The sequence below is a fragment of the Miniopterus natalensis genome, chromosome 4 (assembly GCF_054644295.1).
Source record: "Miniopterus natalensis isolate mMinNat1 chromosome 4, mMinNat1.hap1, whole genome shotgun sequence".
In the NCBI taxonomy this organism is placed as follows: Eukaryota; Metazoa; Chordata; class Mammalia; order Chiroptera; family Miniopteridae; genus Miniopterus; species Miniopterus natalensis.
The window spans coordinates 86,830,863-86,857,241 of NC_142084.1; the positions used below are offsets into that span (position 1 = coordinate 86,830,863).

At 49.0% G+C, this 26,379-nt stretch overlaps 1 protein-coding gene across 1 annotated transcript in view; it reads right to left on the reverse strand.

Annotated features, from left to right (window-relative positions):
* CCNJL (cyclin J like) overlaps window positions 1-26,379 on the reverse strand; it is a 40,623-nt gene that overhangs the window by 2,719 nt on the left and 11,525 nt on the right. Inside the window, exons 2-4 of the mRNA XM_016214016.2 lie at window positions 17,487-17,700; window positions 1,457-1,759; window positions 125-284 (exon numbers count right to left, since the gene is read on the reverse strand). Coding sequence (XP_016069502.1) covers window positions 125-284; window positions 1,457-1,759; window positions 17,487-17,700 — 677 coding nt within the window. The remainder of the gene's footprint in view (window positions 1-124; window positions 285-1,456; window positions 1,760-17,486; window positions 17,701-26,379) is intronic.

A 26,379-nucleotide genomic window follows, 5' to 3' on the forward strand; every position in this document is an offset into this window, starting at 1 on the left:
ACGTGAGACACTAGCTGGGGAACCCACCATAAGGCTCAGACTTCAGGAAATCGCCTGAATTGGACATCAAGACAAGTGGAACCTCAATATTTCAGAACCATGGAAGGCTTGGAGGGGAACTTACACCAGCAGGATTTCGATGCATGTGCTGAGATGTTCCAGGGAGTAGTTTGAGATCCTCTGCAGGTCTCTGGTCCAGTAGGGAGAAAGCTGAAGGCAAATTCTAGAGGCCCCAACGCAGGCGGCAGCGACCACGGAAGGCTGGAATTTGTAGAAAATATGATCTGAAAGAGAATCAGAGGCAGTCAGCATCACAAAGCCTCGCCTGGAGACCCGGTGCCCTGCCTGCCTTGTGCCCCCTAGAATCGGTAGATAAATGATTAGGTTCAAGGCTGTTTGTTGCTGCGTCCCCCTATCCCCCCAAGCTCATGATGAAAAAGAGGGACCACCATGAAAATCTTAAACACTCTGGCTCTCAGTCTAGGATTTCTTATGTCAGCCTAAAGCAGTGATTTTCAAAACATGATCAATGGCTTCTGCAAGGTGTTTGCTGATGGGCTACAAGATATTTGTCCTTTCTTTGGTTATTAAGGGTGAATGATATGCCATTTCAAAGGCTACCTGTTAACAGCAACAAAGTCTGGACCACAGTAGGCACTCAATAAAAATTTGTCAAATAAATGAATAGACGAATGAATGACTAGAGCCGTTTGATTTCACTCAAATTGGCCTAACTGAAGTGAGATGAACAAATACAAATTGTACATGTAAATAAGGTGAACAATGTGATGCTTTCATCTATGTAGACCCTGTGAAACGATCTGAGAAATGCTAATTGTTCCACTAAGATATCTTGAGACTTTATGTGGACTTGTTGGGAGGTTCAAATGAGATAATGTATGCAAAGCACTAAAATAAGGTGCCACATGACCAATTTTGGGTTGTGGTGGGGTACTGGGTGGTTGTACGAACTGTATTTCTGACCTGGTATTTTACCTAACATCTAGATTTTTAAGACACTGGGAAGGGAGATTCAAACAGAAGTCCCTAAACAGGGTAACTTAACCACTAAAGCAGATGTAACATAACCACCTCCCCCACCCATCTGTGAGATGACAGCTCTTTCAGACTGACCTACCTGCAAATCTGTCCTATTTAGATCATCTGCAAGTTGCAGGTTACCATAAGAAACATTACCAGGTGACCAGTTAAGTTTGTAGAATACCAGTGGCCCGTACTAAGCAGCTATTTCTCTTTTACACATGATTGGTAACAAACACACTGGGTGGATCCTTGTTTCTTTTTTGTTTATCCCTTGCAAAGTGGGAGTGATTTGGGTGGATGGGCTCCAGTCAGTAAGGACTCCCTGGATGGGCACACATGCCTCTTGGTGCCACCCAGTCCTGGCCCCTGGGTGGGTGGGGAAGGGGTGACAGGTCCTGACACCAGGCCCCACCTTGCAGGGTGACCTCTAGGAAGTAGTGGGCGTATTCCTTGAGGCACTCTTTGGTCTTTCGGGGGCAGGTGGTGGGCCAGCTGTGGCAGTGCTGGTCCTTCTGGCTGACGGAGGCCAGGAGGTAGTAGTCTAGGAAGTGGGCGGGCGTGGGCAGGCAGAGGTTCCAGCTGAAGGCCTCCAGGAGCAGCAGCTCCGTGCTCAGGAGCTCCTTCTTGCTGAGGGTGAAGTTCTGGCTGCTCAGGATCCTCGTGCTGTTTATCTGCTCCAACTTGGGTACGTGGTCTTCCCTGTCCTCGAATTTACCTGTGGGAGAAGCAGACAGAGGTTACTGAGAGACAGCAGTCGCCTGCATCCAGGAATTCAGTAAAGGTCCACCTTAACGTGCCTGGAAGGTCTTGGCAGGGAGTACAGAAAGCCAAAAGGCCCGCTGCTGAGGGAGTATGAGAGTCTACACTGGATCTGTCACACCCAGCTCGAATCCCCAAGCCATCACTTCCAGCTGTGTGATCATGCACAGGTATGCCACCCTCTCTGAGCCTCAGTTCTGTCATCTATAAAATGGAACCTAGACCTCATAAGGCTTTTGTCAGATACAATTACAAAATGCACACCAAATGTTCAGACCAGCCTGAGGAACACAGGCGGCCTCCCACAGCAGTCAGCAACAACGGCGAGGGCCCGAGGAACGAAGTGGGCTCTCCCATCTGGTCATGACTAATTCACCCCAGGACTGCTCAGAGGCTCAGGTCGCAGTCAGAATGACCCTGCAAATCTGTCCCCCACAGATGTGGAAAAGCCCTTCAACAGCTCCCTATTATCCTCAGTTTTGACTGTAAGCTGCATCAGTGGGTTTTTAATTTGGGTCGTCCCTAAAACAGAGTGCTTGAGGGGTGAGCCTAGGAAAGACTGGTGGGTGGGAGAAGACGGGAAAGGGAAGAAAACCCCAAAGGGTACTTTATCAAGCGTGTCACCGCTGTGGACTACGGGAGCCTATCCCTGTGAGGAATTCTGAGAAACAACATAGAACAAGAGCCTTGGTCAAGGGAACCAAGGCACCGACACGCCAACCCTTGGCGGTCATCCTCAGGACAGAGAAGCAGCTGGCGGCAGCTGGGGGTCGGGCTCACTGAGGGTAAAGGTGCCGGGGCCGTGGGTGGGAAGTGGCAGCCTCCACTGTGGGAGGCCCTGCAGGTGGGGCCGCTGGGGACCTCCCAGCCTTACACCCCTCACTCTGGGGAAACCGCGCACAGCTGGCTGGGGCTGTCACTGCAATCCTCTGAAGGCACCGTTGCTCTCCTTGCCTGCAAGCTTTGTCTACACAGCCCCTCTGTCTAGAGGGCCCTTCTCCTTCCCCACTTCACTCAGCTAACCTCACCCTGTTCCCCACCTTGAGTCACTGCCCCTTGGAAACCTTTCTTGACCAGTGCCTTGTACTGCCCAATCCCACATCAGATGGTGACCCTGTGTCATGTGTGGCTTCCAAGTCCCACCCCACTGGGTGCAAGGCAGCTGCTGAGAGAGTGTCAGAGGAGGCAGCTGTGCTCAGAGCACGTGTCTGTGCCGATGAAGGGAACAGACGACAATGTGGCCACACACCTGTGCACGACCGCCAGCGCTCATGACCCAGTTCTCATCAGGCTTTCCTGCTTCCCAGGGGAGATCAGGAGGCAACCACCCCAGGCTGCCCTACAGCAGATACGACACAGTCCTCAGGAAGGCTCAAGAGATGTCACAGAAACGAAACACTGACTCTGGAAAGCCCGTGTGCCCATATTCTCGGCGATCCTGACAACACTCACAAGTGGACGAAGGTGGCATGACATGAACCTGGTCTTTGACAGGAGGAGCTGAGAGGGTGGAAATGTATATACAGCATGGCGAGGAGCGGAGCCAACTGCTGACTGTTCCCAACAGCCTACGCCCCCAGCCCCATCTCCTTCCAGAGCCTATCTATCTAACACTCACCTCCCCTTGTCGTACACGCAGGGGCAACTCAGGTAAGCGAAGGCCAAGGTCAACGCTGCCCAAGGGGGAAGAGAGCCTCTGGTACAGCTGAAATCCTGGGGTGGGGCCTGGCTGAACCCCATGCCCTCCATTCTCAGGCACAGGATCCAGCCACATGGAACTCTGACCCTCCTCCAGCGGGGAGTGTTTCCCCCCCGAGCAGGTTACACCTTACCATGTGACCTCCAGAGCTCAGTTCAGAGGCCACTGGATGTCTCACCAGGGCACTTCTCACACTCAGATTGCTTGTTTAATATTGAGTATTAATATTCCTGGACAGCAGGTCTGAACCCCAGGAGGAGAGGAACCACGTCCCGCCCATTTGCTGCTGTGCCCCCAGGTCCCAGCACAGTCCCTGGCACATAAAAGGTGCCCAATGAATATTCATTGAGAAAAGGAATAGTTGTCTCTGGATAGTGACATTTTAGGCCATTTGAATTGTCCTCTGATGATCTCTGATGATCTGTATTCCCTACCTTTTTTCTACGCTCATGTAGTCTTTGTGATATTTAAAAAGAAACAATATATATGTTTTTTGCAAAATTGTCAAGGTTTTCCTGAACCTTGTACTGAACTGGAGCTCTTTTCTTCCCAGGAGCAGAAGGTGGCACGGGGAAGGTCATAGTCTTGGCAGAAACGTGCGCTGTGCTAGGGGTGGCACTAAGACCCTTTCATGGCATCGCTGGCAGCCAGCGATCTATTCCGACTGGCAGATGTGCTCAATCAGATTAGTTTCCCCCCTGCCTTTGGTGCTTTTCAACCTTTTCAGAGCTCTGCTTGCTCCCCAGCCACCAGGCCCAAGAGGATTACCCTGAAATGGAAGGCGCCATGGTTACCGAGGAGTCTGACTTCACCTGCTGCTTCTTGGGGACCCACCATGCTACAGGCCAGAGCCAGGCAGAGGGGGGTCTGAATCCTCAGGGGGCTGGCTCTGAACGTACTGGCACTAAACTCCAAAGGCCCTCATTTCCCACCTAGGAATGTGCCCCAGGTGGAGAAAGGATGGCCAGGCAAAATGGGATGAGCTTAGTGCCCCGCACACATTGCTGCATGGAGCCCTATGCCAGGCCGGGCACTGTGCTCTGTGCTGGACACACACTGGATCCTCCCAGGTGGGTCCTGTTCAGATCCCCAGAGACTCAGAGAAAACGCTCGGAGAACTCAGCTCCACACTTAGGAGCGACCTCACAGCCCCTGGCCAGCCACCCCCCGCTTGGCAACTATTCTCCAGCACAAAACATTTCACAGCCAGAAAAGATTTTATGAGTTTCCTGGTGTTGCACGTGCCTGGCAGACATTTCCTCCCCTCCTCCCATGACCGTGAGTGGGGCCAGTCCTTTGTCCTCAGCGCTGCCACCACCAAGCCCCGCCACTCAGCTGCCTGCTCTTTATCGACAAGACAAATGACACAGACAACAGATGCCTGGAAGTTTTCAGGCAAGTCTCCCGGGAGGCATGGGGGACAGAGGTCCGAGTCTTTCCAAGTCAGACAAGAGCCACGGATTCTCTTCAAGTTGTTCGATTATTTGAAAAATTTTCAAGTCCACAGAAAAGATGAATGAATTGAGATGACCCTTCACCCAGATTCACTAATTGCCTGACCCATGTTTGGGGTGTGTGTGTGTGTGTGTGTGTGTGTATGCGCACACGTGTGCAAGTGTTTATGTAACTATTGGCTCTGCTCGATCATTTCTAGTTAAATTGCAAATGTGACATGACCCCCTCGACACTTCAGCATCTATCCCGAGGTCATTTTCATACATAATCATAATGCTATTAGTAATCCTAAGAACATCAGCATTAATGCAATAACATTTTCTAATATTCAATCCATATCTGACTTTCTGCAAGGGTCCTGAAAAATGTTTTTTTGTTTTTTTTAAGATACGGGATTCATCAAGGCTCACATAAGGTGCCTGTTATGTCTCTTTAGTCCCATTCTCTCTTTGTTTTTCATGACACTGATTCTTTGGATGAATCCAGGCCAGCTGTCTTGTAAAAAAAAAAAAAAAAAAAAGACTAAAGACTGACCTTCTGGACTGTCTGATTGCTTCCTCATGATCAAACAGTTTGGGCAAGAAAAACTATAGAGGTGAGGTTTTGATGTTTGTGCTTCTTACTGGATCACATCAGGAATTACATAATGCCAGTTTGTCCCAGCAATAGTGATGCTATGTTTGATGGTTTGGTGATCTCTCCATTTTAAAGGTACCATTTTCTTGTGAAATTAATAAGCAATCTGTGAGGTGTCACCTTGAGATTCTATGAATATCCTGTTTTCCAAAAACCTACAGTGGTTTGACATCCACAGATGATCCGTAATTTCCTGAATAAATTACACTGAGGTTGAAAAAAATTTTTTTTAACAATTGTATCATTCCATCTACAGTTTTCTTTTTGGATGTTCACATGGCCCCACATTTGAACAGTCAGAGCCCTATCAACATTTTTTAAAATCCTCACTGGAGGATATGCTTTTTAAATTGATTTTTAGAGAGAGAGGAAGGGAGAGAGAGAGAAACATTGGTGTGAGAAATATCGATCGGATGCCTCCCCTACACACTCAGACCTGGGATTGAACCTGCAACCTAGGAATGTGCCCGGACTGAGAACCGAACCCATAACCTTTTGGTGCATGGGAGGATGCTCCAACCAACTGAGCCACCCAGCCAGGGCCCTATCAACATACTTTTAAGATTAAAAAAAATCCTAACCCTATTAAAGCACTCACCCTGGATCTGGAAGCCCAGGCACACTCCTGGGAGCCCCATGTGTTGGTGGCTGGTAGTGATGGTGAAACCTGCAAATGACGCCTTTTCAGACCCTCTGTTCACCCAGCTGAACCACTGCTCGCATCGCGCCCAGCGGCTGGTGCACAGAGAGCCCGGGCGATTCTTGGCAGGTCACACAACTAGTGGACCTAAACTCCTGACCACACACTAGGCCATGGTGGCAAGGCACTGTCCATCCAGCAAGCTGAGGAGGGATATGCATAGACTGGCTTTTAACCATTTTTAACTATATAGTTCAGTGGCATTAAGTACATTTACACTGTTGTGCAATCAATCTCCAGAGCTCTTTTCATCTGGCAAAACCGAAACCGTATACCCATGAAACAATCCCTCCCTTCGCCCTCCCCCACCCTGGCAACCACCATTCTACTCTCTGTCTCTCTGAATTGACCACTCTAAAGACCGGCTTTTCTTTTTCCGCCTACTATCCTAGCGATCAAGCCTTTTTCAGACCAAACAGTATTCCTAACTTTTCTGAATTAGGGCCAAGAGAAACAATGCTTTGAACTGCTTAAACGAGACAAACAAAAAAAGGCTTTATGTTGGAAAATTTTAAATACAGCAAAAGAAAAAGAGAGAAAATGTTATAAGGAAGCCCAATGAATGCATTACCCAGCCCTAACCATCACCCATATTTGCCCTGCATTTAGAAAACTCTTACAATGGTACGCAGCACAGGACTCTATAAAAAGTCAGTGTTGCCCCATTTCTGACGCCCAGGCTCAGCTCTCCAGCAGACAGGCTGCTTCTATAGGTAATCCCCCAACATGCTGGCAAGGTGCCCATTGATGGACTTATTCAGGGCTACCTGCTGCCCAATCAGGAGCTAAACCTAGGCTCAGAGACGAGGCCCAAGAGAACCAGCTTTTAAAGCAACAGCTGCCTATTCTTCTTTCCTAAAAACACACAATGCTTTTAAAAACAGGCAAAGCTACAGGCCAGGCTCTGCAGGACACCCAGAGTGGATGCTACAGTGGCTCTAGCCTCCTTCCCCTGTACTGTGACCTCGACTTTCACCCTCCTGGTGGTGTTTCCAAGGTTCAGAGAAGGAGGTAAAGGGGAGTGTGGGGTCCAAAGCCTTTCCCAGGTCACACTGCTGGTTAGCAAGAGGCAGAGAATCCCCGCACCAGGACGTGAGCTCCAGAGGGCAGGGCTGCAGGCCTGGCCCCACCGCAGCCCTGCAGGCATCTGAAACCCCAGGCAGCCCCCGGGGAGGGGAAGCCTCAGAGGACTTGTTTGTTATGCCCTACACAAGTACACTCTGTTCATTGTGGTAACAACCACCCCGGGAGGCTGGCAGTGTTTTCCACATTAACCAGAAGCTCAGAAAGGTGGAGGTGCCGCCATTATCCAGCGATAAAATAAAAAGAGAAGTCTGGCTGTGTGCGCCGTGAGGGTGGGACCACATCTGCCTTGTAGAACATTACAGAGCCCCTTCACCTAGCACAGCATCTGGCATAAAGTTGATACTTAAAGAGCTGCGTGGGGTTTTTTTGGTTTTTGTTTTTTTAGTGAATAAATAAATGGCTCCAGAAGTCCAGAGCTTTCTAAACCGTAAGTAATAAATCTCTAATAGAATCACGAGGATCCCTGAAATCCCAGTCTCTCCATAAGGAGTATATCTATTTGGGTGTGAGAATTCCCGAGGACGAGAGGTCAGGCCAGTTGCAGCCCCTCCCCACCTAACTGCCCGCTCTCCACAAATACTCTGGTCTTCATCTTCCCCTTTGCTCATGCTATGAATTCATTCAATTCCAGAGCCTGCTCACTAAGGGGCTATATGATCAACAGGACTTAGTTTTCTTCCAATGATAGAACTGAAGTTGAAGAGTCTGTACTGTACTGGTATACTTTTATTTTACATTTTTATTGATTTTTAGAGAGAGACGAAGGGAGGGGGGGAGAAAGAAACATCCATCTGCTGTCTCCTGCATGCCCCCTACTGCGGATTGGGCCCACAACCCAGGTATGTGCCCTGACCGGGAACTGAATCAGCAATCTTTCAGTGCACAGGATGGCACCCGACCAACTGGGTGAGCCACACCAGCCAGGGCTGTACTGGAATACTTTCTATAGTAAAGGATCACTCTAACTCTGCCTGGGTCAGCTTTTTCATTTTAAAGAAACAACTACTCTGGCTTTTTGTAGTTAATGGAGGCCAGAAGGGTGCTCCCTACTCATTCCCAAACAGGGCATTACAATTATGTCCAGCAGACAAGTGTCTTCCTGAGGAACCAGGAGACAGATTTTGAGCAATTTGACAGAAAAGCCAAGAAAGTGCTCCGAGGCCAGCACCCTCTAAAAGGCTGTTTTACTCCTCGATGCAGCAGAGGGGCAGAGCGCACTGAGGATGACCATCCTGGGTTCTAGGGGGCTCGGCCACTCACCCGCTGTGTGGTCTGGGGCAAGTTTCCACCTCTGTGGCCTTGCAATGTGAAGAGGAGGAGACAGAATTGTGGTGAGGATGACATGAGCGCTCAGCGTGCTGAGAAGGGTGCTCAGTGCTCAGCAGACACTGGAACTAGCTCTGCTTTATAAACCTCTGCTGGATTCAGGACCAACTGAGCAACTGCAGTCACAGGCACAATGACAGTTCAGTTTCCAGATAGGATTTGATGTGAGAGGGAAAGCCAGGGACAGAGCAAGCAAACCCTCCAGCTATAAGACAGCATTTTTACGGTGGTCTTCAGGGAAGGGAGGAAGCTGTGAAGACCATAGGGGTGGGGAGCAGGGAGCATCCCCCCATTCTGCCTTTAAAACACCTGCTGCAGGCACAACCAAGATCTCTGGGTATGCCAGGGATCTGGAAATTATGGAGTGACCTGGAGAAACAAGCCTCCAATCCCAGCCATACCTGGGCTTCAGGGGCCCACTGGGTAGATCTGATACCTTCCCAGGCTCAGCTCCCTGTCCTCCTCAGGAAACAAAAGAAAAAGCTCCCATGCTAGCCGGTTTGGCTCAGTGGTTAGAGCACTGGCCCACGGACTAAAGGGCCACAGGTTCGATTCTGGTATAGGGCATGTATGTGCATTGCAGGCTTGATCCATGGCCTTGGTTGGGGCAGGTACGGGAGGCAATCAATCGATGTCCCTCTCACATTGATGTTTCTCTCTCTGTCTCTCCCCCTCCCTTACACTCTAAAAAAAAAAAATCAATGGGAAAAATATCCTTGGGCGATGATTAACAAAAAAGAAAGAAAAAGCTCCCTCCCTGTGCCTTGCTCCTCTTAAGGGTAAGGTTGATCCGTTGGAGGCTGCATCTCTAGTCTCTGGGACCGGAGTAGTCCTCGACAGATACTGAATGAATGAATGAATGAATGAATGAACACATTTCTGACAGGCTGAATCAGTTCCTGAGTACAACTGTGGAAACAGAGGCAGAGATGAGGTTGCAGGCCATTTTCCCCTTCAGGAGGGAACTGTAATATGCTTCCAAGGCCAGAGGTGGCACTCAGCCAGCTGGGTCACACATGCTGGCTTCCCTTCTGGCTGTGAGGACTTCCCTGTCTCAGGATGGAGCAACTGGTGCGATGACTTCACACAGTGGCCCCGGCAAATCCCTGGCTCCTCTGTGCTCCGCTTTACAGGGGACCCAAATAAGTTCACTGACTGTCTAAAAGGAGGGGCTGTGGGCCCTGGATGGTGTGGCTCAGTTGGCTGGAGCGCCGTCCCATGTATGGAAAGGTTGCAGGTTTGGCTCCCAGGCAGGGAGCAGACCTAGGGTGTAGGTTCCGTACCTGGTTGGGGCACGTACAAAGGGCAAGCAATGGATGTTCTCTCTATCTCTCTCCCCCACTTCCCCTCTCTCTATAAGCATATCCTTGAGTGAGGAATAAGAAATAAGTAAATAAATAAATAAAAATGAAAGCAGGGGCTGTGGGCAGGGACCACTTGTTATATAAAGGGCTGGCATCCAGCGCCAGGGTCGAGCAAGGGCTTTGTGCAGAGGACGGAGTTGTCTCCTGTAACAAAAGTCACTGCCGGTGATGCTCTGGACCAGGCCTGATGGGGCCACGGCTCCCAGAAGAGCAGAAATCGAGTCCTTCTGCGTGCACAGTGCCAAAGGCGTGGGCATCACGGGTCCTGGGTCCTTTGTTCCAACCTCTGCTGGGAGCAGGAAAAAAGAAGAGGAGAGGCAATCTCCTGTCAAGGCTAGATGGGAAGCTGCTTCCAGACATGAGACCCAGTCCCGAGGGCTGAAGTTTTCATCCAGGTCAGTGAACATGTGGCTCAGAAAGCAGAGCCGGGGGTCTCCCAGCAACCTCTCTATCGCTGGCCCGAGTGCTCCTGGTGCAGCCACAGAAGGAAGTGATATGCTGCAGGACAAAGGCCACTGTGGTGCAGTGGCTGAGAACAAAGACTCAGGGACGGCTACCTGGGTCCCCATCCTAGCTCAGTACCCTGGGGCCAGTTACCTAACTTACTGGGCTCCAGTTTCCTCCTCTATCAACTGGCGAAAACAATACTACCTACTACATGAAATTGTTTTGAGGATTAAATGAGTAAATCCATGCAAAGAACTGCCTAGCATATAAACACTCATTAAATATTAGCCATCCCATGATCGCTGGGGCCAGAATCTGTTCTCCCTCAAATTTTGATTTTACACACACACACACACACCCACACACACACACGTACTGAGTTTGCAACTAATTTTTAATTTATTCTTTATATTTTTTTCTATATTCCAATTTCCACAAGAAATAAATATTACTCTCCCACTGAGGAAAAAACAGTTCAAACTTCTCAGAAAACAAGACACCACTGATAGGACCCTAGAAGCCAGAACTGGCAGCGTGACTGCCAAAGAAGGTTGCAGAACGTTAGGTCTGCCCTAGTCCGAGACTGTCCCGGCATAAATCTGCTTCATAAGTGCCCAAGGGTCAGGAGGTCTCAAACTTTCCTAGAAGAGTTCCAGAAACCCAACATGTCAGTGACAAAGAAGAGACTTCCTGTCTAGACACTGACATGCTTATAATTAAAACAACAACTTAGGGAGAGGCAGGCTCCTTGAAGACAACTTCGAAAATTCAGGCAAACACACTACCATAAAAACAATCATCTCACCACCCAGGGGTGTAGCAGGCTGGCGCACTTCCTTCGGGTCCAACAGTGGTTTTAACACCAGCCGAAGCTGCCTTGCTGGTACTATCACGGCCAATGCCGACCAGGCAGCAGGTGCCCAGCGAAGGGTAGGCTGCTGCGATCTGGGGAGTGACCCCTCCCCGCTGCGGAGTCTCTTAGGCTAGGCAAGGACCGGCTATAATCTGGAAAACCCTCCAGGTCATTCTCCCAGGGAACAAAGGACCTAATGAATAGGGACCCTAGTGTCCTCTTCTGCATCAGCAATAGCAGGAGAAGCGGTATAATGCAATCCTGGCCATAAAGGGGAGACGGTACTGCAAGATATAAGTATTCACCACAGACAGGGGTCAAGGTTAAAGCAAATAAAAAGAAATGAAAGAGAAACACCCAGCTCCAGCAGCCACACTGCATGTAGCAGGAAGCGCAGACAGGGTGCCTGACGTCAACGTCCCGGTCCTTTTCCCGCTAACTGGCTGAGCCAGGCTGTTCTCCTAACAGGAAGGACACTTGGGTTTTTCTTAGAAGGGAAATTTGCTTATTCTTGGCACGGACCCAGAGACCTGCTGGCAATGCATGGATTGAAGGCTGCTTCTTTGGGACTGGGACTTGGTCTGCGATGTGCTCCACTGTCTGCAGGCTCAGCGCATAGTAGGTATACATGTGTGAAATGAATTCTCTTCAACGACAAAGATTGTATACATTCCTTTCATTCACCACCGTCTGCCCGGGGCTGAACACAGTGTCTGGCATATAGCAGAGGTCGAATAAATGTTTTTGAATGATTTACCTGTGTGGGGTCAAGGGTTCCTGAACACTGCATGTTCCATTAACTCATGCAAGTTAAGATCCCCATCCCCCCCCACACAAAAATACCAAGAGCCCAGAATCCCAGGCCCTGGACAAACAGGTCTGGGCAGCAGACTTGCTAAGACAAACTGTACAATTTCTGAGTTTCCAGCCCAGCCAGCTGTCTGACAGGCACTCACACAAAATCCCTCCTTGCCTCCTCAAGAGCTCTAAGCCTGCTAGTCTGCAGAGATGGAAACAGGAATTGGAAAATCACCATGTCCTCCCTCACTGTGCTGTAACCCGGGGCCCGAGGCTGAATTTGTGCAGCGTGGCCCTCACGTGACAGGCCACCTTTTCCAGTCCGCCCTGTGCTGGGCAGCCACCACCAAGAGGCCACGGATGAGCAGGTGCCCCACCAATGTTGCATCAGATTTCAGAGGAATACAATCAACAACTGTCACATTACGTGCACACATCCAACATAAGCCCTCTCCTGACTTCAGAAACAAGAAACCACGGCCGGGAGGAAATGTCGTGTTCCTCCTGGGCGGGCACTCTTGCATGGGACGCAAGAAGCTGTTCAATTATCTCCTGCACGGGGGCAGCCACATTTCCTTGCAGATTTGGGTTTAATCCTGCAAGGAAATCTCATGCTCTATCCAAAATTCACCCCTGAAAAACTATCCCTTTGCAGGTGCTGCTTACAATTAGTGCCCCGGAGGTACCTTCAGCACCCCCAGCATGGAGGGCTGGAGGGCTTAACCTCCCCAGGGAAGGAAGGCAGCGCCATCCTTCATCCTTTCTACCAAGAGGGATTAAGACTGCTTTCAAGTTTCCAAAATCTCCATTGGGTGACCCCATCCTGTGCCCCTGCCCTGCCGTCAAAGCTGCTTCTCAGAAGCAAGTTGCCAAATGATCAAAGCAGGGGGGAGGGGAAAAGGAGGGGTGCAGGGGGAGTGCTGGGGTGGTGAGGGTGGTTTACTGGGAAAAAGACAGACCTCTCTGAGAATCTCTGAGGCCCAGAGCACAAGCACCCAGCAGGCAATGGCTTTTACTGGTCCCTGTCCTATGAGACGTGGCTAATAATTTCTGGCTTTAGGATCCTTCAAAGCCATTGGTCTGGGAACTGATTCTTTGCCTGGATATCCTGGACAGGACAGAGCAGAAAGGCAGAATGCAAATACACTCCCCGAGGGGAGCACAGAAGAAAAGCCACCCACGGACACTGGAGAGGGACCAGGATGCGGAAGGGACATGGCTCTTCTTCTGATAGTCTGTTGTTTAGGTGGAGGGTGTGGTTCCAAATCTCCTGCAAATTAAGTTCGATTTAAGAAAAAAGATATCTCATCAGTGTCGGTTTTATTGAAACATCAGCAAGGCAATTCAGTGCTAGCTATCAAAATCTTAAATGCACACACCCTTGACCCAAACAATTCCACCTCTGGGACTCTATCTCACAGACATACTCACTTAAGTGTGCAAATATAGCACAAAGGACAGTTACCATATTATGTATAGCAATTATCACTACATAACCTTGTATTGTGTATTTCTGTATAACACAGTGTTGATTCATTATTATGAAACTCAGCCAAGAATACTGTAACTCATGCCTGAACGAAGCTTATCAAACATACATATTTTCTCCCAACGGCACACCACAGCCTTCTTGCACTCAGGACCTCCAGACAGCAGCTCAGCACTATGATTGGGGACTATTTAAAAGAGCAAAATCACCAACAAGTGGAAAAACGAGACCACATGGCATTAAACAGACTATGAGAGCTGAGATGAGACGGCAGGGTGTTGCCTTGTTTCATCTCAGCTGCGAACACGAGTGCAGGATGGCTCACGGCTTTGGCCGCTCTGAGCATGTCCGTGAATGACCGCAGAAGCTCTCTGAGTACTGATTTTGAGGTTACAAATAAATTTCACTGAGCAGGTGAATTCGCAGGTACCGAATCTTCCAATCACGAGGCCTGACTGTGTGTTGGTATATGCTCAGAACATTGCTAGAAAATACACTAGATCAATTCTGGAAGAAGACACGAGAGCCTGCTGTTCCCAGAAGCCATCTCTGAAGACTGGGATGGGCAACAGATGGAGAGAAAAAGAAAGAATGAGAAACAGGAGGAAGGGAGGGAATCTGGCAGTTTTGTTTACTGGGCAGTTTCTATGGGTGTAAATCTATGATTCATCCCCTCCCACCCTAGTAAATGAAGATAGATTTTCCCAATTATGAAAACATATAAGTATATCTCGGTCTGGAAGAATGCACAACCAACTATGGGAATGGGACTACTGGTTCGAAAGGAAACTGATTTTTTACACTAAGTTAGTTCTCTATCTTTTGAATTTTTTACAATAAAAATATACCTCCCACTTCTTATATCATAACAATAATTTCTTACATTTAAGGCCACACTACCCTAGCAAAAAGGCCACTGGGCCCGCCTCATGTCCTCTGGCTTTCTCCCACTGAATTTCTTCTTGCTGCTTCATGCCCTGGGCCTAAGGACGCAACACCCACCCACCTCTGAGGAGCAACCGCCAGGCAAAAAACCAAAACTCCAGGTTCACTTGGAAAGTTCAACACGGAATTACCATCTGACCTGTACTTCCAATGAGCACTTTCACTGAAAGAAGCGAAAACAGGCGTTCAAATAAGACTGGTACCTAAACGTCCACAGCGGCACTAATCATGTAATAGCTCGGAGGTGAAAATAACCCAATGTTCATCAACAGACAAATAAACAAACAAAGGCTGTGCATCCATAAAATGGACCGCACTCTGCCACTACAAGGAATGAAGTACTGTACATGCTATAGTACGGATAACCTTGAAAACATCCAGGGAAAGACGCCAGACACAAAAGGCCACATATTCTATGACGCCTTTTATATGAAATATCCAGGACAGGCAAATCCGTGTGGACAGGAAACAGATGAGCAGTTTCCAGGGACTGGGTTCCCTTTGGGGTGATGAACATGTTCTAAAACTAGACAGAGGTGACAGCTGCACAACAGCGTGAATGTACTAAATGCTACGGAATTTACACCTTAAAATGATGAATTTTATTCTATGTTGCAGTATGAATTTTACCTCAATGACAGATAATAAAAATCAAACTCTGAGCTGTGTGGCCTTGGGCAAGTTACTCAACCTCTCTGAACCTATAGAATGAGGAGATGACAGCACGACCACATAGGCTACTTGTGGATTCCATGTGATGTGTGTGTAAAGTGACTGGCACAGGGCTGGGTATGTAGAAAAAGACCGGGTAAGCAACGAAGCTGCTGTCGCCAGAATGACTGAGGATGATGTCACATCGTCTCAGTCAACTCACCTGAAAGTTGTGGGGTTTCCATATTTTCAAATTATCTTTTTAAGTAAACAACAACAAAAAGGCAGTTGGGGGAGGGGTGCTGTATCAGACGAAAGATTCGAGGAGAGTGGGTCTCCTCAATTTATAGTATATATATAGCTAGACTATTTTTAGCCTGTCCTGGGTTAAGTAGGAAACCCAAACAATTAACTCGGACGTGACAATGGGTGGCTTTGCCACTGGTCCACCACGGAACAACCTATAGGCTGTTTTTTCTTCCACCTCCTTCCACAGGTGTGTAGATATGGGTCCTGGACTGACCCGTTTTATGCGGGCAGAAGAGCCTGTATATGCGTGAAAAGGTTCCATCTGTGCAAAGGCCCCTGTCTGGAAAGCAGCTCTCAAAACCTAAGAACTGACAGTGGGGCAAGCAAGCAGCCCTGTGGCTCTTCTCTCTCTGGGAATTATCTGGTATAGAATTCACAGAACTTCAAACGTCCTGAGGCAAGGTGACCCCCCTGTGGCTGACAGTGCGCCTGGGGGGAGGGGAGGGAGGACTGAACAGGATTTCAGGCTGTCATGGAAACTTTTCTTTCCTTGGGCCTCTGAGCATATGGCAGGTGTCCTGAAAACTCCCGTCCTGCCACCCGAGGCTGGCTGCTGCCCTCAGACATGTGGGTGGGGGCGTCTGCCTCTCTGTCTGCTGGGCCCCCTCCCTCGGCCACAGCCCCAGCAGCACAAAGGAGTCTCCAGTGTGTGCCTCATGTCCCAGCTCCCCAGACAGACACTGGGGGACAGCCTGAGTGGCCCCATGGAAATCTAAGTCCCCTGCCCCCGGCAAGCCTCGACGCAGCTCACAGATCACAGACAACGGCAGGCCAAAGGCCACGGCGCAGGCCTCTCCTGGCCGCCTGAAATGCGATGCCCATTCTGCCCTCCACTGACAGGGATGTCTCGCACGCCCCGCACCTCTTCCCAAGACCAAAGAGAGCTGCATGTTGATTTGAGGCTTTGAGGTAGCAAACAGGGTGGGCTCGGCCAGGCTGGCTCCTCTCTGCAACACGGGAAATCCAGCTGGCTCCAGGTAGAGAAAATCACAAATTGCGAGGCTGCGAACCCAAAGCGGCCAGAGCAATTATAAATAACAGCAGGTGGAAGGTGCCAGCGTGGAAAACAAGACAGAATTTTGAAAAACCTAAAGCTTCTGGAACTGGGTGATTGTGCCTGTGGGGGTTGGTGGCAGTGTGCCAGGAGCAGACAAAGCCATGGGAGAAAAGGGGTGCCGTCTTCTTATAGCATCACCAGGACTCGAGGGTGGGAGCGGTGCCCATAAAATAAAACAGGACAATAACCTATGGTGGTGGAGACTGTAACATCTGAATGGATTTTAAGGAGAAAATACTAAATGTGAGGAAATGTCATGCTGGCCGCTGGCCACTGTGGGACACTCCGCTTCCCTGCAGTAATGGCAACGAGGTGAAGTGTGGAAGCCCAGCTCTAAAGAAACTCTCGCTCCACTCATTTCATTTATCCCATATATTTTTTTAAAGTCTGACTATGTTTCAGGCTCCTTTCCCTCCCTGAAACTCACTGTTTAGTGGGGAAGTGGGTGTTAATTAAAAGTCCATGATGCAATGCCCTGGCCCGGTGGCTCGGTTGGCTGGAGCGCCATCCTGTACACCAAAAGGTTGTGGGTTCGATCCCCAGTTGAAGCACATACAGGAGACAACTGATCCACGTTTCTCTCTCTCCTTCCTTTCTCTCTAAAATCAATAAAAACCCAGTATCTTTGAGGGAGGATTAAAAAAAAATTTTTTTTTTAAAAGTTCAAGATGCTAAAATCCTTATCACTTACTTAGCCTGGTACATTACAGATGCTAAAGAAAATGCTGATTATTACTAATAATATTAGTTCCCACTCAGTTAAGGATGAGCACAGAAGACGTGCAGACGTGGAAATGGACAAAGATCTGGGGGCACCCAGGCTCCCGGGGGAGGCGGCAGCCTCGGGGAGGAGGCGGTTTCCACGTACTTGCGAGCAGGAGGCAGGAGACGGCCACGGCGTACAGCTGCTTGGAGGTGGTGATGTTATAGCGATCCAGAAAGTGGTCCAGCAGGTAGACGGCCAGGTGCCGGGCCGCGGGGCAGAGCTGGCAGTGGCTGCTCAGCAGGGTCAGGATGTCCACAAAGAACCTGCGGCTCTTCAGGAGCGGGGAGTGGGCTCGGAAGGCAGGCAGCTTCAGTTCCTGGAACAGGCAGGGCAGAAGGGGGGTCAGGGCCGCCTCCCGAGAGCCTCGGATGCCCCAGAAAGGCAAGAGGTGGGAGCCTGCCTGCTGGATGGTAAGGGGGCACCGATTCCCTCCATACCTATGCTGTTCACTTTCCTTGGGGTCCCAGGATGGCAGCCCCTCTATTCCAGAAACTCCTGGACCATGTCCCGTGCACCCTCACCGAGCTCAGGCTCAGAAAGTGTCAGGGAACGTCACGATGACAGGGGCAGGTGAAGGGGACAATCGGCTTCATTCCCAGGAAAAGGCTGACTATTGGATATACACAGAATGTAGGAGACACACATCCAAGGTGTGCCCCCTGGCCACCTGCCTTCATCCGTTTCCTCCTCAGCAGCTGAGGGTAAAATGAAAGATGGACATGAAGCACCCAGCACAGTTATCTCTCAGGGTCCAAGGCTTAATTCCCTCTGCGGCTGGGACTGTGACACAACTTTTTAAAAATTCAATGTAGCCTGGAAGGGCGTGGCTCAGCAGTTGAGCGTTGACCTGGGATCCAGACAATTGGGGTTCGATTCCCAGTCAGGGCACATGCCCGGGTTGCGGGCTCAGATCCCCAGTTGGGGGCATGCAGGAGGCAGCTGATCAATGAATCTCTCATTATTAATGTTTCTATCTCCCTCTCCTTTCCTCTCTCGGAAATCAATAAAGATATATTTAAAAAAAATAAAAATAAATGAATAAAAATTCAATGTAAAACAGTTGTTAAAATAATAGTACAAAGAACTCCCAAATACTCATACACAAAAAAGCCCTGAACTGTATACTTTAAAAGGGTGATTTTTATGGTATGTGAATATCTCAGTAAAGCTGTTAGGAGAAAATAACATGGACACACCATCCACTCACTCGCAAGGCATTTAGGGCGCAGCAGGAGAGATGGTGACCAAGTAAGACAATTACAGAATTTCAAACTGATCAATCCTAAGAAGGAAAGCTTTGACCACTGTGGGAGTCCCCTATGTCCTCTGAGGGCTGGGAGGTCTGCCCTGGGAAAGAGAAGCTGGGGTTGAGATATCATGCTGGGTGAGATCTTTCCTCTTCTGGCTGCCTCCCCCAGAGAGCCTGAGGCCAGGGCACAGCTTTTTCGGGAGCCCCAGAGCTTTGCTATGGAAAAGTGCTCAGAGCCTGAATAAATTAGTTCCTCTCCTTATGTTTGCATAGGAAGAACCAGAGTCTGAAATAGTCTTAGAGCAACACTCCCCTCCTCCTGCAGGCTTTCCTTAACTAGTGACAGATCTGAGGCTGGAAGCCTTTTGGTGTATCTTTTTTTCCCCTCAACCTTTTATTTATTCATTCATTTATTTTTTTATCCTGGAGAAGAGCTTTTACCCCCAGCTTAACTTCTGATCAATACATGATTTCCAAACATTTTCTCTCCTTCCGTGGGTTGACTCCCTTGTGTGTTCTTCATCTTCATTATTTGTAAGTTTATTCGGCAACATGGGACTTTAAACTCCTTGAGGGTGGGGGTCTCATCCTTGGTTTCCCATCACCCTAGTGTGACTAAGCCACAGCCAGGTGCCCAGGTACCTAATAACTACTGGTGAGGAAATGAAAGGAGGGAGGGGAGGAAGGGAGGAAAGGAGGACTGCCGTGCAGTGGTGAGTACAGAGTGCCCTGGGCCCACTGAGGAAGGCGTGGCGAACTGTAGAGAGCGGCGAGTCAGGGGGGACTTCAAGGAAAAGAGCTCTATCTAGCCAAGTTTTGGAAGGACGTCTAAGACTTGACTGTTGAAGATGCAGGAAGGAAAGAATGCTCAGCAGGACAAACAGCACCTGCAAAGCCACACAGGCGTCCCATCTGGGAATCTAGAGTGCTTTAACAACCAGACGGCTGGGGCATGCCTGGACCAAGCTGGCCAGGAGAGTGGGCAGGGCCCCAGCTTGTCAGTCCTGCTAAGATATCTGTTCTGTCCTGAGGGCAATAGGGAGCCACTGAAGGGTTCAGAGCAGGGCATCCATAAGGACAGAGTGGCCACGCATGATGATCTCTCCCCCAGGCTCCTCCTGGGTTACAGCCAGACAGCTAGTAGCAGCCACCAATGTGGGGCTGCAGCTCCCTATAACAACGGTCTACCTCCCCACCGTCCAGCAGCCCCCACTAGCTTGCAGGCTGCTGGCGTATTTCCTCTAAGCCCTAAGACTTTAAGGCTCTTGACAAGAAGCAACACAATCACAGATCCCTGGGCTCTGTCCCGGCAGCTACTGGAAATTAGCCAAGTGAACTTTGGCCCAGCTGCACTGTCCTCATGAAGACAGTTCAAAGCCCCAAAACATACGTCAAGACACGCAACATCCTGACGCCCCTCCCTGCTCAACTCAGCCGGGCTTAACTCCTTCTGGATTTCCCTTTGTGCCAACTGGGAGAACAGACCTCAAAGCAACACACTGTCGGTCTTCCCTCCGTACACCTCCCGGGAAAAGGGTCCACTGGCTTGAGCAGATTCTCACAGGAAGCCACTGGTGCATAAAAGGAAAAGTTATGGGCCCCTGGAAGGGGCGACAATGCACATCAGGGAGTCAGCAGGTAGGGCTTCCTGGAAAAGGCTCGTCTCAAAGATAAGCAGGATTCTGAGAGCCAGGCAGCCGCCTGTGATGCACTTCATCCCCGGTTCCGCTCGTCCCTCAGGTGCTGGAGTAAACGTCCTTCCTAAGAGAGGCTTTTCGACCCCTCATCTTCCAAATCAGAGCCCCTCGTTCTCCCTCTTAGCACGCGGGTCTCCGTGGTCAAGTATTCAGTTACTTATTTGTCTCTCCCTGCTACACTCCAGCTCCGGGGCGCGGGGGCCATGCTTGTGCTGCCTACGCCACTTGCCCAGTGCCCGGGATGTGCCTGGCACAGAAGCAGGTGCTCAGAAAATACTGGCACAAGGAAAAAAGAATGAATAGCCATGAAAAGGCATAAAGGAAACGTAAATGCATGTTCCCAAGTGAAAGAAGCCAATCCGAAAAGGTTACATACACTGTGATCCCGACTAGGACATTCTAGAAGGGAGAAACTATGGAGACAGTAAAAATATCCGTGGTTGCCAGGGGTTAGAGAGGGAGGGTAAACAGGCAGAGCACAGAGGGATTTTAGGGAGTGATACCTCCCTGAATGATACTATAATGGTGGGTACATGTCATTTGTCCAGGCCCACAGAATGTACAACAGCAACAGCGAACCCTAATGTAAACTATGGACTTTGGGTAACAGTGATGTGTCAACATAGGTTCATCGATTGTAACAGGTACCACTCTGGTGGGGGACGGTGATAATGGGGGGAGCTTTGTAGGTGTGGGGGCAGGGGTGTATGGGAAATCTCTAACTTCTGCTCAATACTGCTGTGAACCTAAAACTGCTTAAAAAACGAAGTCTACTAAAAGAAAAAAAGGAATACAGGACATCGCTTCTTGTACCAAATACATTCCTCCCCCAACACATGGGGGAGCAGCTTGGCAGATACTGGAGTCAGGCAAGTGGATTCTAAATCCCAGTGTCCTCATCTGAAAAATGGGGGTCATGCTGCCATAAATGTGAAGTATTTGGGAGCACTCAGCAAGCATTAGTGGCCTTTCCCGCAAGCTGGGCAATACAACCTCACATGAGGTAAGCTTTTTGCCTCTGTTGGGCTCTCAGAGGGACCCCCTTTGTACAGTGGAACCAACCTTTCTACCTGAGGGTGTAGAGCTGGGCCTGGAGACCTTTGCAGGACAGGAACCCTGCCTATCCCCTCCACAGAGCTCCCAAGCCAAATAGAATCCGGAGCTCTGAGCCTCGGCTTCTTTCTGGTGCTTAGGGGGCGATTCTTTGGCAAATGAACAACAATGTAGGACGCCAGCGTGCTGGCCCCGTTTCGTTGGAGAGTTCGGCTGATTACTTCCCTAACCCAATTAGGGGAAAGGCATTCATGACAAGGGCTTTGCTCTAAGGAGCCGCATTCCCCCCAAAGCACTCTTGACCCGAGTCAGCTTGAAGGCCACAGTGTCTGGTGCATGAAGCAGCCCCTTCTGCTGAGCAGCCTGGATTCCAGAAACAAAAGAGCAGCCCAAGCAGGCGGGCGGCCTGTAAAGCTCTCCAGGATTAGGCAGGCACTTGGCAGGCACTCAGCAGCCAGTGGGCGGAAAGGAGGCAGGAACCGGCCAGGCAGGGTGACCTTCCTCTAGGCAGGTGACCTTCCTCTCAGCAGGGACAGCTTCAGTGTGGCCAGCAGAAAGGCTTTGGGGAAGGTACAGATGAAGAGGGGTGGAGGGGCAGACAGAGGCTTCCAGACTTCCCTCTCAGGCTGCTGGCCCTTTATCACCTGAGTCACATAGGAGAGCATGTGCTCTCAGGTGAGATGACCAGGCAGGGCATAGGGACAGATGGCCTTGATGGAGTTTGGGGGGGGGGGGGGGTCCATCTTACAACAACCTGCTTTTGTTATCTCAGTTGTTTACTTCATTTTTAAAAATAATAATAGGCTAGAAAAAACTATTAGATATGCGCTGGAATGTTAACGTTGGTTATCTCAGAGCACTGGGACCTCATGTGATTTTTACTTTCATGCTTTTCAACAATGTCTGGATTTTTAAAAAAAACATTCACTGTATAACCTCTTTATTATTTCAATTACTGTGTTTCTGTTCGAAAGGAAAAAAACAGAGAGGGACTAGATAAGCACTGTATTAAGGCCCAACTCAGAATGTATCCCTGAGATTCCCTTCAACCCCACATCGTCACTGTCACAAGATTAACCCTTTAATAACATCCCCATGCCAGCACTGTGTTGAATATCCCATGTTATCCTCACAAGATGCCTAGGTCTCACCCAGAAGTAGTCTTTTTCTTATTTTTTTGTATTAACTTTGTTTTAATATAACTTATTTGTGACTATTTTATTAATTTTACTGAGTATATAATTTAATTTTTTTCTTTTTACCAATTCTAAATTATGTGTTCACTGGCAAATTTTCAAAACTAGTAAATAACAAATACCATTTATAGTCCCTCATGCAGAGAGAAGTACTATTAAGTTTTATGTGGATTCCTCAGATGTTTCTCTGGGCAAACGTTTACAAGATGGGGTCTTAAACTACGAAGGTGTCCCATGTCCAATTCAGACACATCAGAATGACATTTTCAACAGCTGCCTAGCGTTTCACTGCGAGGCTGTGCCATGACTTCACCAGACCCCCATTTTAGACATCTGGGCCGTTTCTCTTCCTCTGGGTCTCTGTTCAGGCCACTCATCAGCACCCTATATGGTCCCATAGTAAGCAATTACTGTTGACTGAAGTGTTTGCTTGTTTATTAACTGTCCTCCCCACTCCCCAGAATGTGACCTCCCCTCCTCTCGCCAGGGCCTGGCTGTATCCTCGCACCGGCACACAGTTCGGGCTGCTGAATATCTGAGTGGAGTGTCCTTGCGTGATGAACACAGGTGTGACTGGAGTAAACACCAACTGGGGGATCCTCCCTCTGTCTGTGGCCTGCTATGCCCTCTCCCCCGCCAGGTGTCCCTTACCTAGCCCTGCATCTTCCCCTGGGGTAACCAACAGAGTGGGGGAAACTGTCCCCCTAAGAGGGAAAGCCTGGCATTCCAGGGACCAGAGGAGCCATTCTGGGGGAAAGGAAGGTGGTGGGAGTCAAGACAGGCTAGAGTCCTTTAGAAACCACTCTTATTGCTCTCCAAGATCTCTTCCTGGGAGTTCCAGAGAAGAAAGAGGGTGGTCTGAGAGGGAAAGCATTCTGAGAAAGGACAAGTGAATCATGACCCACATGAAACCCCAAACCCAGCTACAGACAGAGGGGGTGGGGCTGCCTGGACCTGCTTCCAAAGATACCAGATGAGTGTCTCCTCTCCACTGACCCTCCCCGTGCAGTCTGACCTTGGCAGAGGTGGCAAACACTCCACAACTGTGCTGGGCTCAGATGTGCCTGGGAGTATGGGCCAGGCCAGCCCAAGTGCAGTTAAAAAGACCCCGAGTCCACAGCTACGACTGCTGGGCAAGGACCCTGGCCTGTCACTGCTGTAGAACAGATAGGGGAAAAAAATTCAGCGTATGCTCTTCACACATGGGCTCTGCTGGCCTTTTGAGGCTAACCTCAGAGTTTAAAGGTCACGTGCACTGTAAAAGTTCAGCCAGTCACCCCTGGTTAGTCATATTAGGGGAGGAAGGGAAGTCTCCATTTTAACCCTTGGTGTCCTGCACTGTGTTATTTTCTAATTACCTCACTATTAACCCACTCTTCCTTCAGCTTAAAAGTCACTTCTGGGCCTGGCTGGGCGTGGCTCAGCGACTGAGCATTGACCTAGGATCCAGGAGATCAAGGTTCGATTCCCAGTCAGGGCACATGCCCGGGTTGCAGGCTCGATCCCCAGTGCGCGGCATGCAGGAGGCAGCCGATCAATGACTTTCTCATCATTGATGTTTCTCTCTCTCTCTCCCCCTCTCTCTTCCTCTCTCTGAAATCAATAAAGATATATTAAAAAAAAAAAAAAGTCACTTCTGAAAAGAGTGTTTCCTGGTCATGCCCTTATCAGACACTCCCCAAGCATCAAGGATTTTTCATCCATCCACCTATCCATCCTCCATCCATCCATCATCCATCCATCCATCCATCCATCCATCCATCCATCCATCCATCCATCCATCCATCTGCTTTACTGTTCTTCACCCCTTGACAATAAACATCACAAGAGCAGGGACTAGGTTTATTTTGTTCATCTCTGTGACCTCAATACCTGCCACAAAAGAAATGCTCAATAATTACCAAAGCCTCCAAATTTGGGGAATGGCAAATACCTGAAAAGGTAAGAAAAAATGATTTGCTCCTAATCTTAGGTTGAATAAAACTAATAATCATAGTGAGCCATTCTGAATACTCATGAAGACCAGAAGGGAGGTACAGGAAGCTCAGGGAGCTGAATTCCAGGGGAAGGAGAAAGCTTGTCCTTGCCTTGGGGTGGCATGTGCCTCAGTCTACCCAATAGCATCAGAGAATCACTAAGGAAGAAACAGGTCAGTGTTTACAGAGGACTGGGAGCTTCAAGAATTATGAATTATGAACTCTATACTCAGTCATTTAAAACGGAACATTTCCCAATGTATGTTCTATTGGGAAACTCCAGTCCCAAGATACACTCTGTAAAGAAAAGGGTTCTGTGGGCCATTAGTTTGGGAAACACTGCATACTACATCGCTCCTTCCTAAAAAGAAACATATATTAGCCCATTAGAGGTCCTGAAACATTTGTTCAGGAAAAAAGACTTACAGAGTTTTGAGGAACTCTAGGTTAAATTTATCCATCCACAGACAATGACCACCACACCCCTTTTGGAGGACAGAGTAAGAACATCCCAGAGAGTCTGTTCTGGAAAACGGTGCATTACGGTGCTGGCAGCTGGGTACTGGTGCATTGGGGAAAATTGAGCCCCAGGGCATCTGCATGATGAAACTCGCGAAAATCCCTGGCTCAAAGTCTGATAATTCAATGATTCTAAAACTGAGAGATTCACGGAAAAGCTCTCTGAGTAAAAACCACAGCTTCCACCCGCAGAACTGCCCTGGTAAGAATTTCCACACAGCAGGAACCGAGGAGAGGCAGGAGAGGCTGGAGATGCCAGTTCCCCGAAGCCCCAGGCATCCCAGTACTGAGGGCCCTGTTGGGGGGCTGGTGTCCAGGGACTGGGCCCAAGGTTAAATCCCTCACGGCTGCCCTCTCTTTTATGTGTAATTGTATATATACATATATATATGTGTGTGTGTGTATATATATATATATAAAATATATGTATTTATAATTTTGGAAGCTCCCAAGTCTCTGTAAACACTGACCTGCTTCCTCCTTAATAATCCTCTGATTCTATTGGGTAGACTGAGGCACATGTCATCTCAAGGCAAGGACAAAGCTTTCTCCTTCCCTTGGAATTCAGCTCCCTGAGCTTCCTGTACCTCCCCTCTGGTCTTCATGAGTATTTGGAATTGCTCATTATGATGAAACCTTATATAACCTTCTGCTTTATATATCTGCATAATCTGAAAGTGTGTGTGTGTGTGTGTGTGTGTGTATATATATATATATTTGCCAGACACAGTGTTTCATGCATTTTGTCTTCTCATCTTCCAACAGGCCCACGACGTGGGGATTGTCAGCCTTCCAGTATCCCTGACAAGGACGGTTCAGAGAGGCTAAGCAACCTTCTTAAAGGCACCAGGTTAATAAATGATGGATCTAAATCTGGGTTTGACTCTGTGCTCTTAACACACACGATAGTTTAGGTTTGTTTTTTCCTTCTAAAATAATGTTATAGTGAACCAATTATAAAATGTCTGATCACTATAGAAATTTTAGAAAATACAGATGAGTATGAAGAACATTAAAATCACCAGCAATCCCACCAGAAGGAGATAAGAGTATGTACATGTTTTGGTATCTGCCCTTCCAGTCTTGTTTCTCTGCGTGCGTGCGCACTCACACACAAATACACACACTTTTCCCTCTCATGGAACTATCACCCCTCACAGCTGTGACTCAATTTGGGCTCTCCACCCCAACGCACACCCTTTCAAGGTGGGCCCAAGTAGCAGTAGCACCAGTATCGAGGAAACCAAGGCACAGAAGTGCAATGGCCAAGGTCACATTGCAGGCTGGTGGCAAATCCTGGACTTG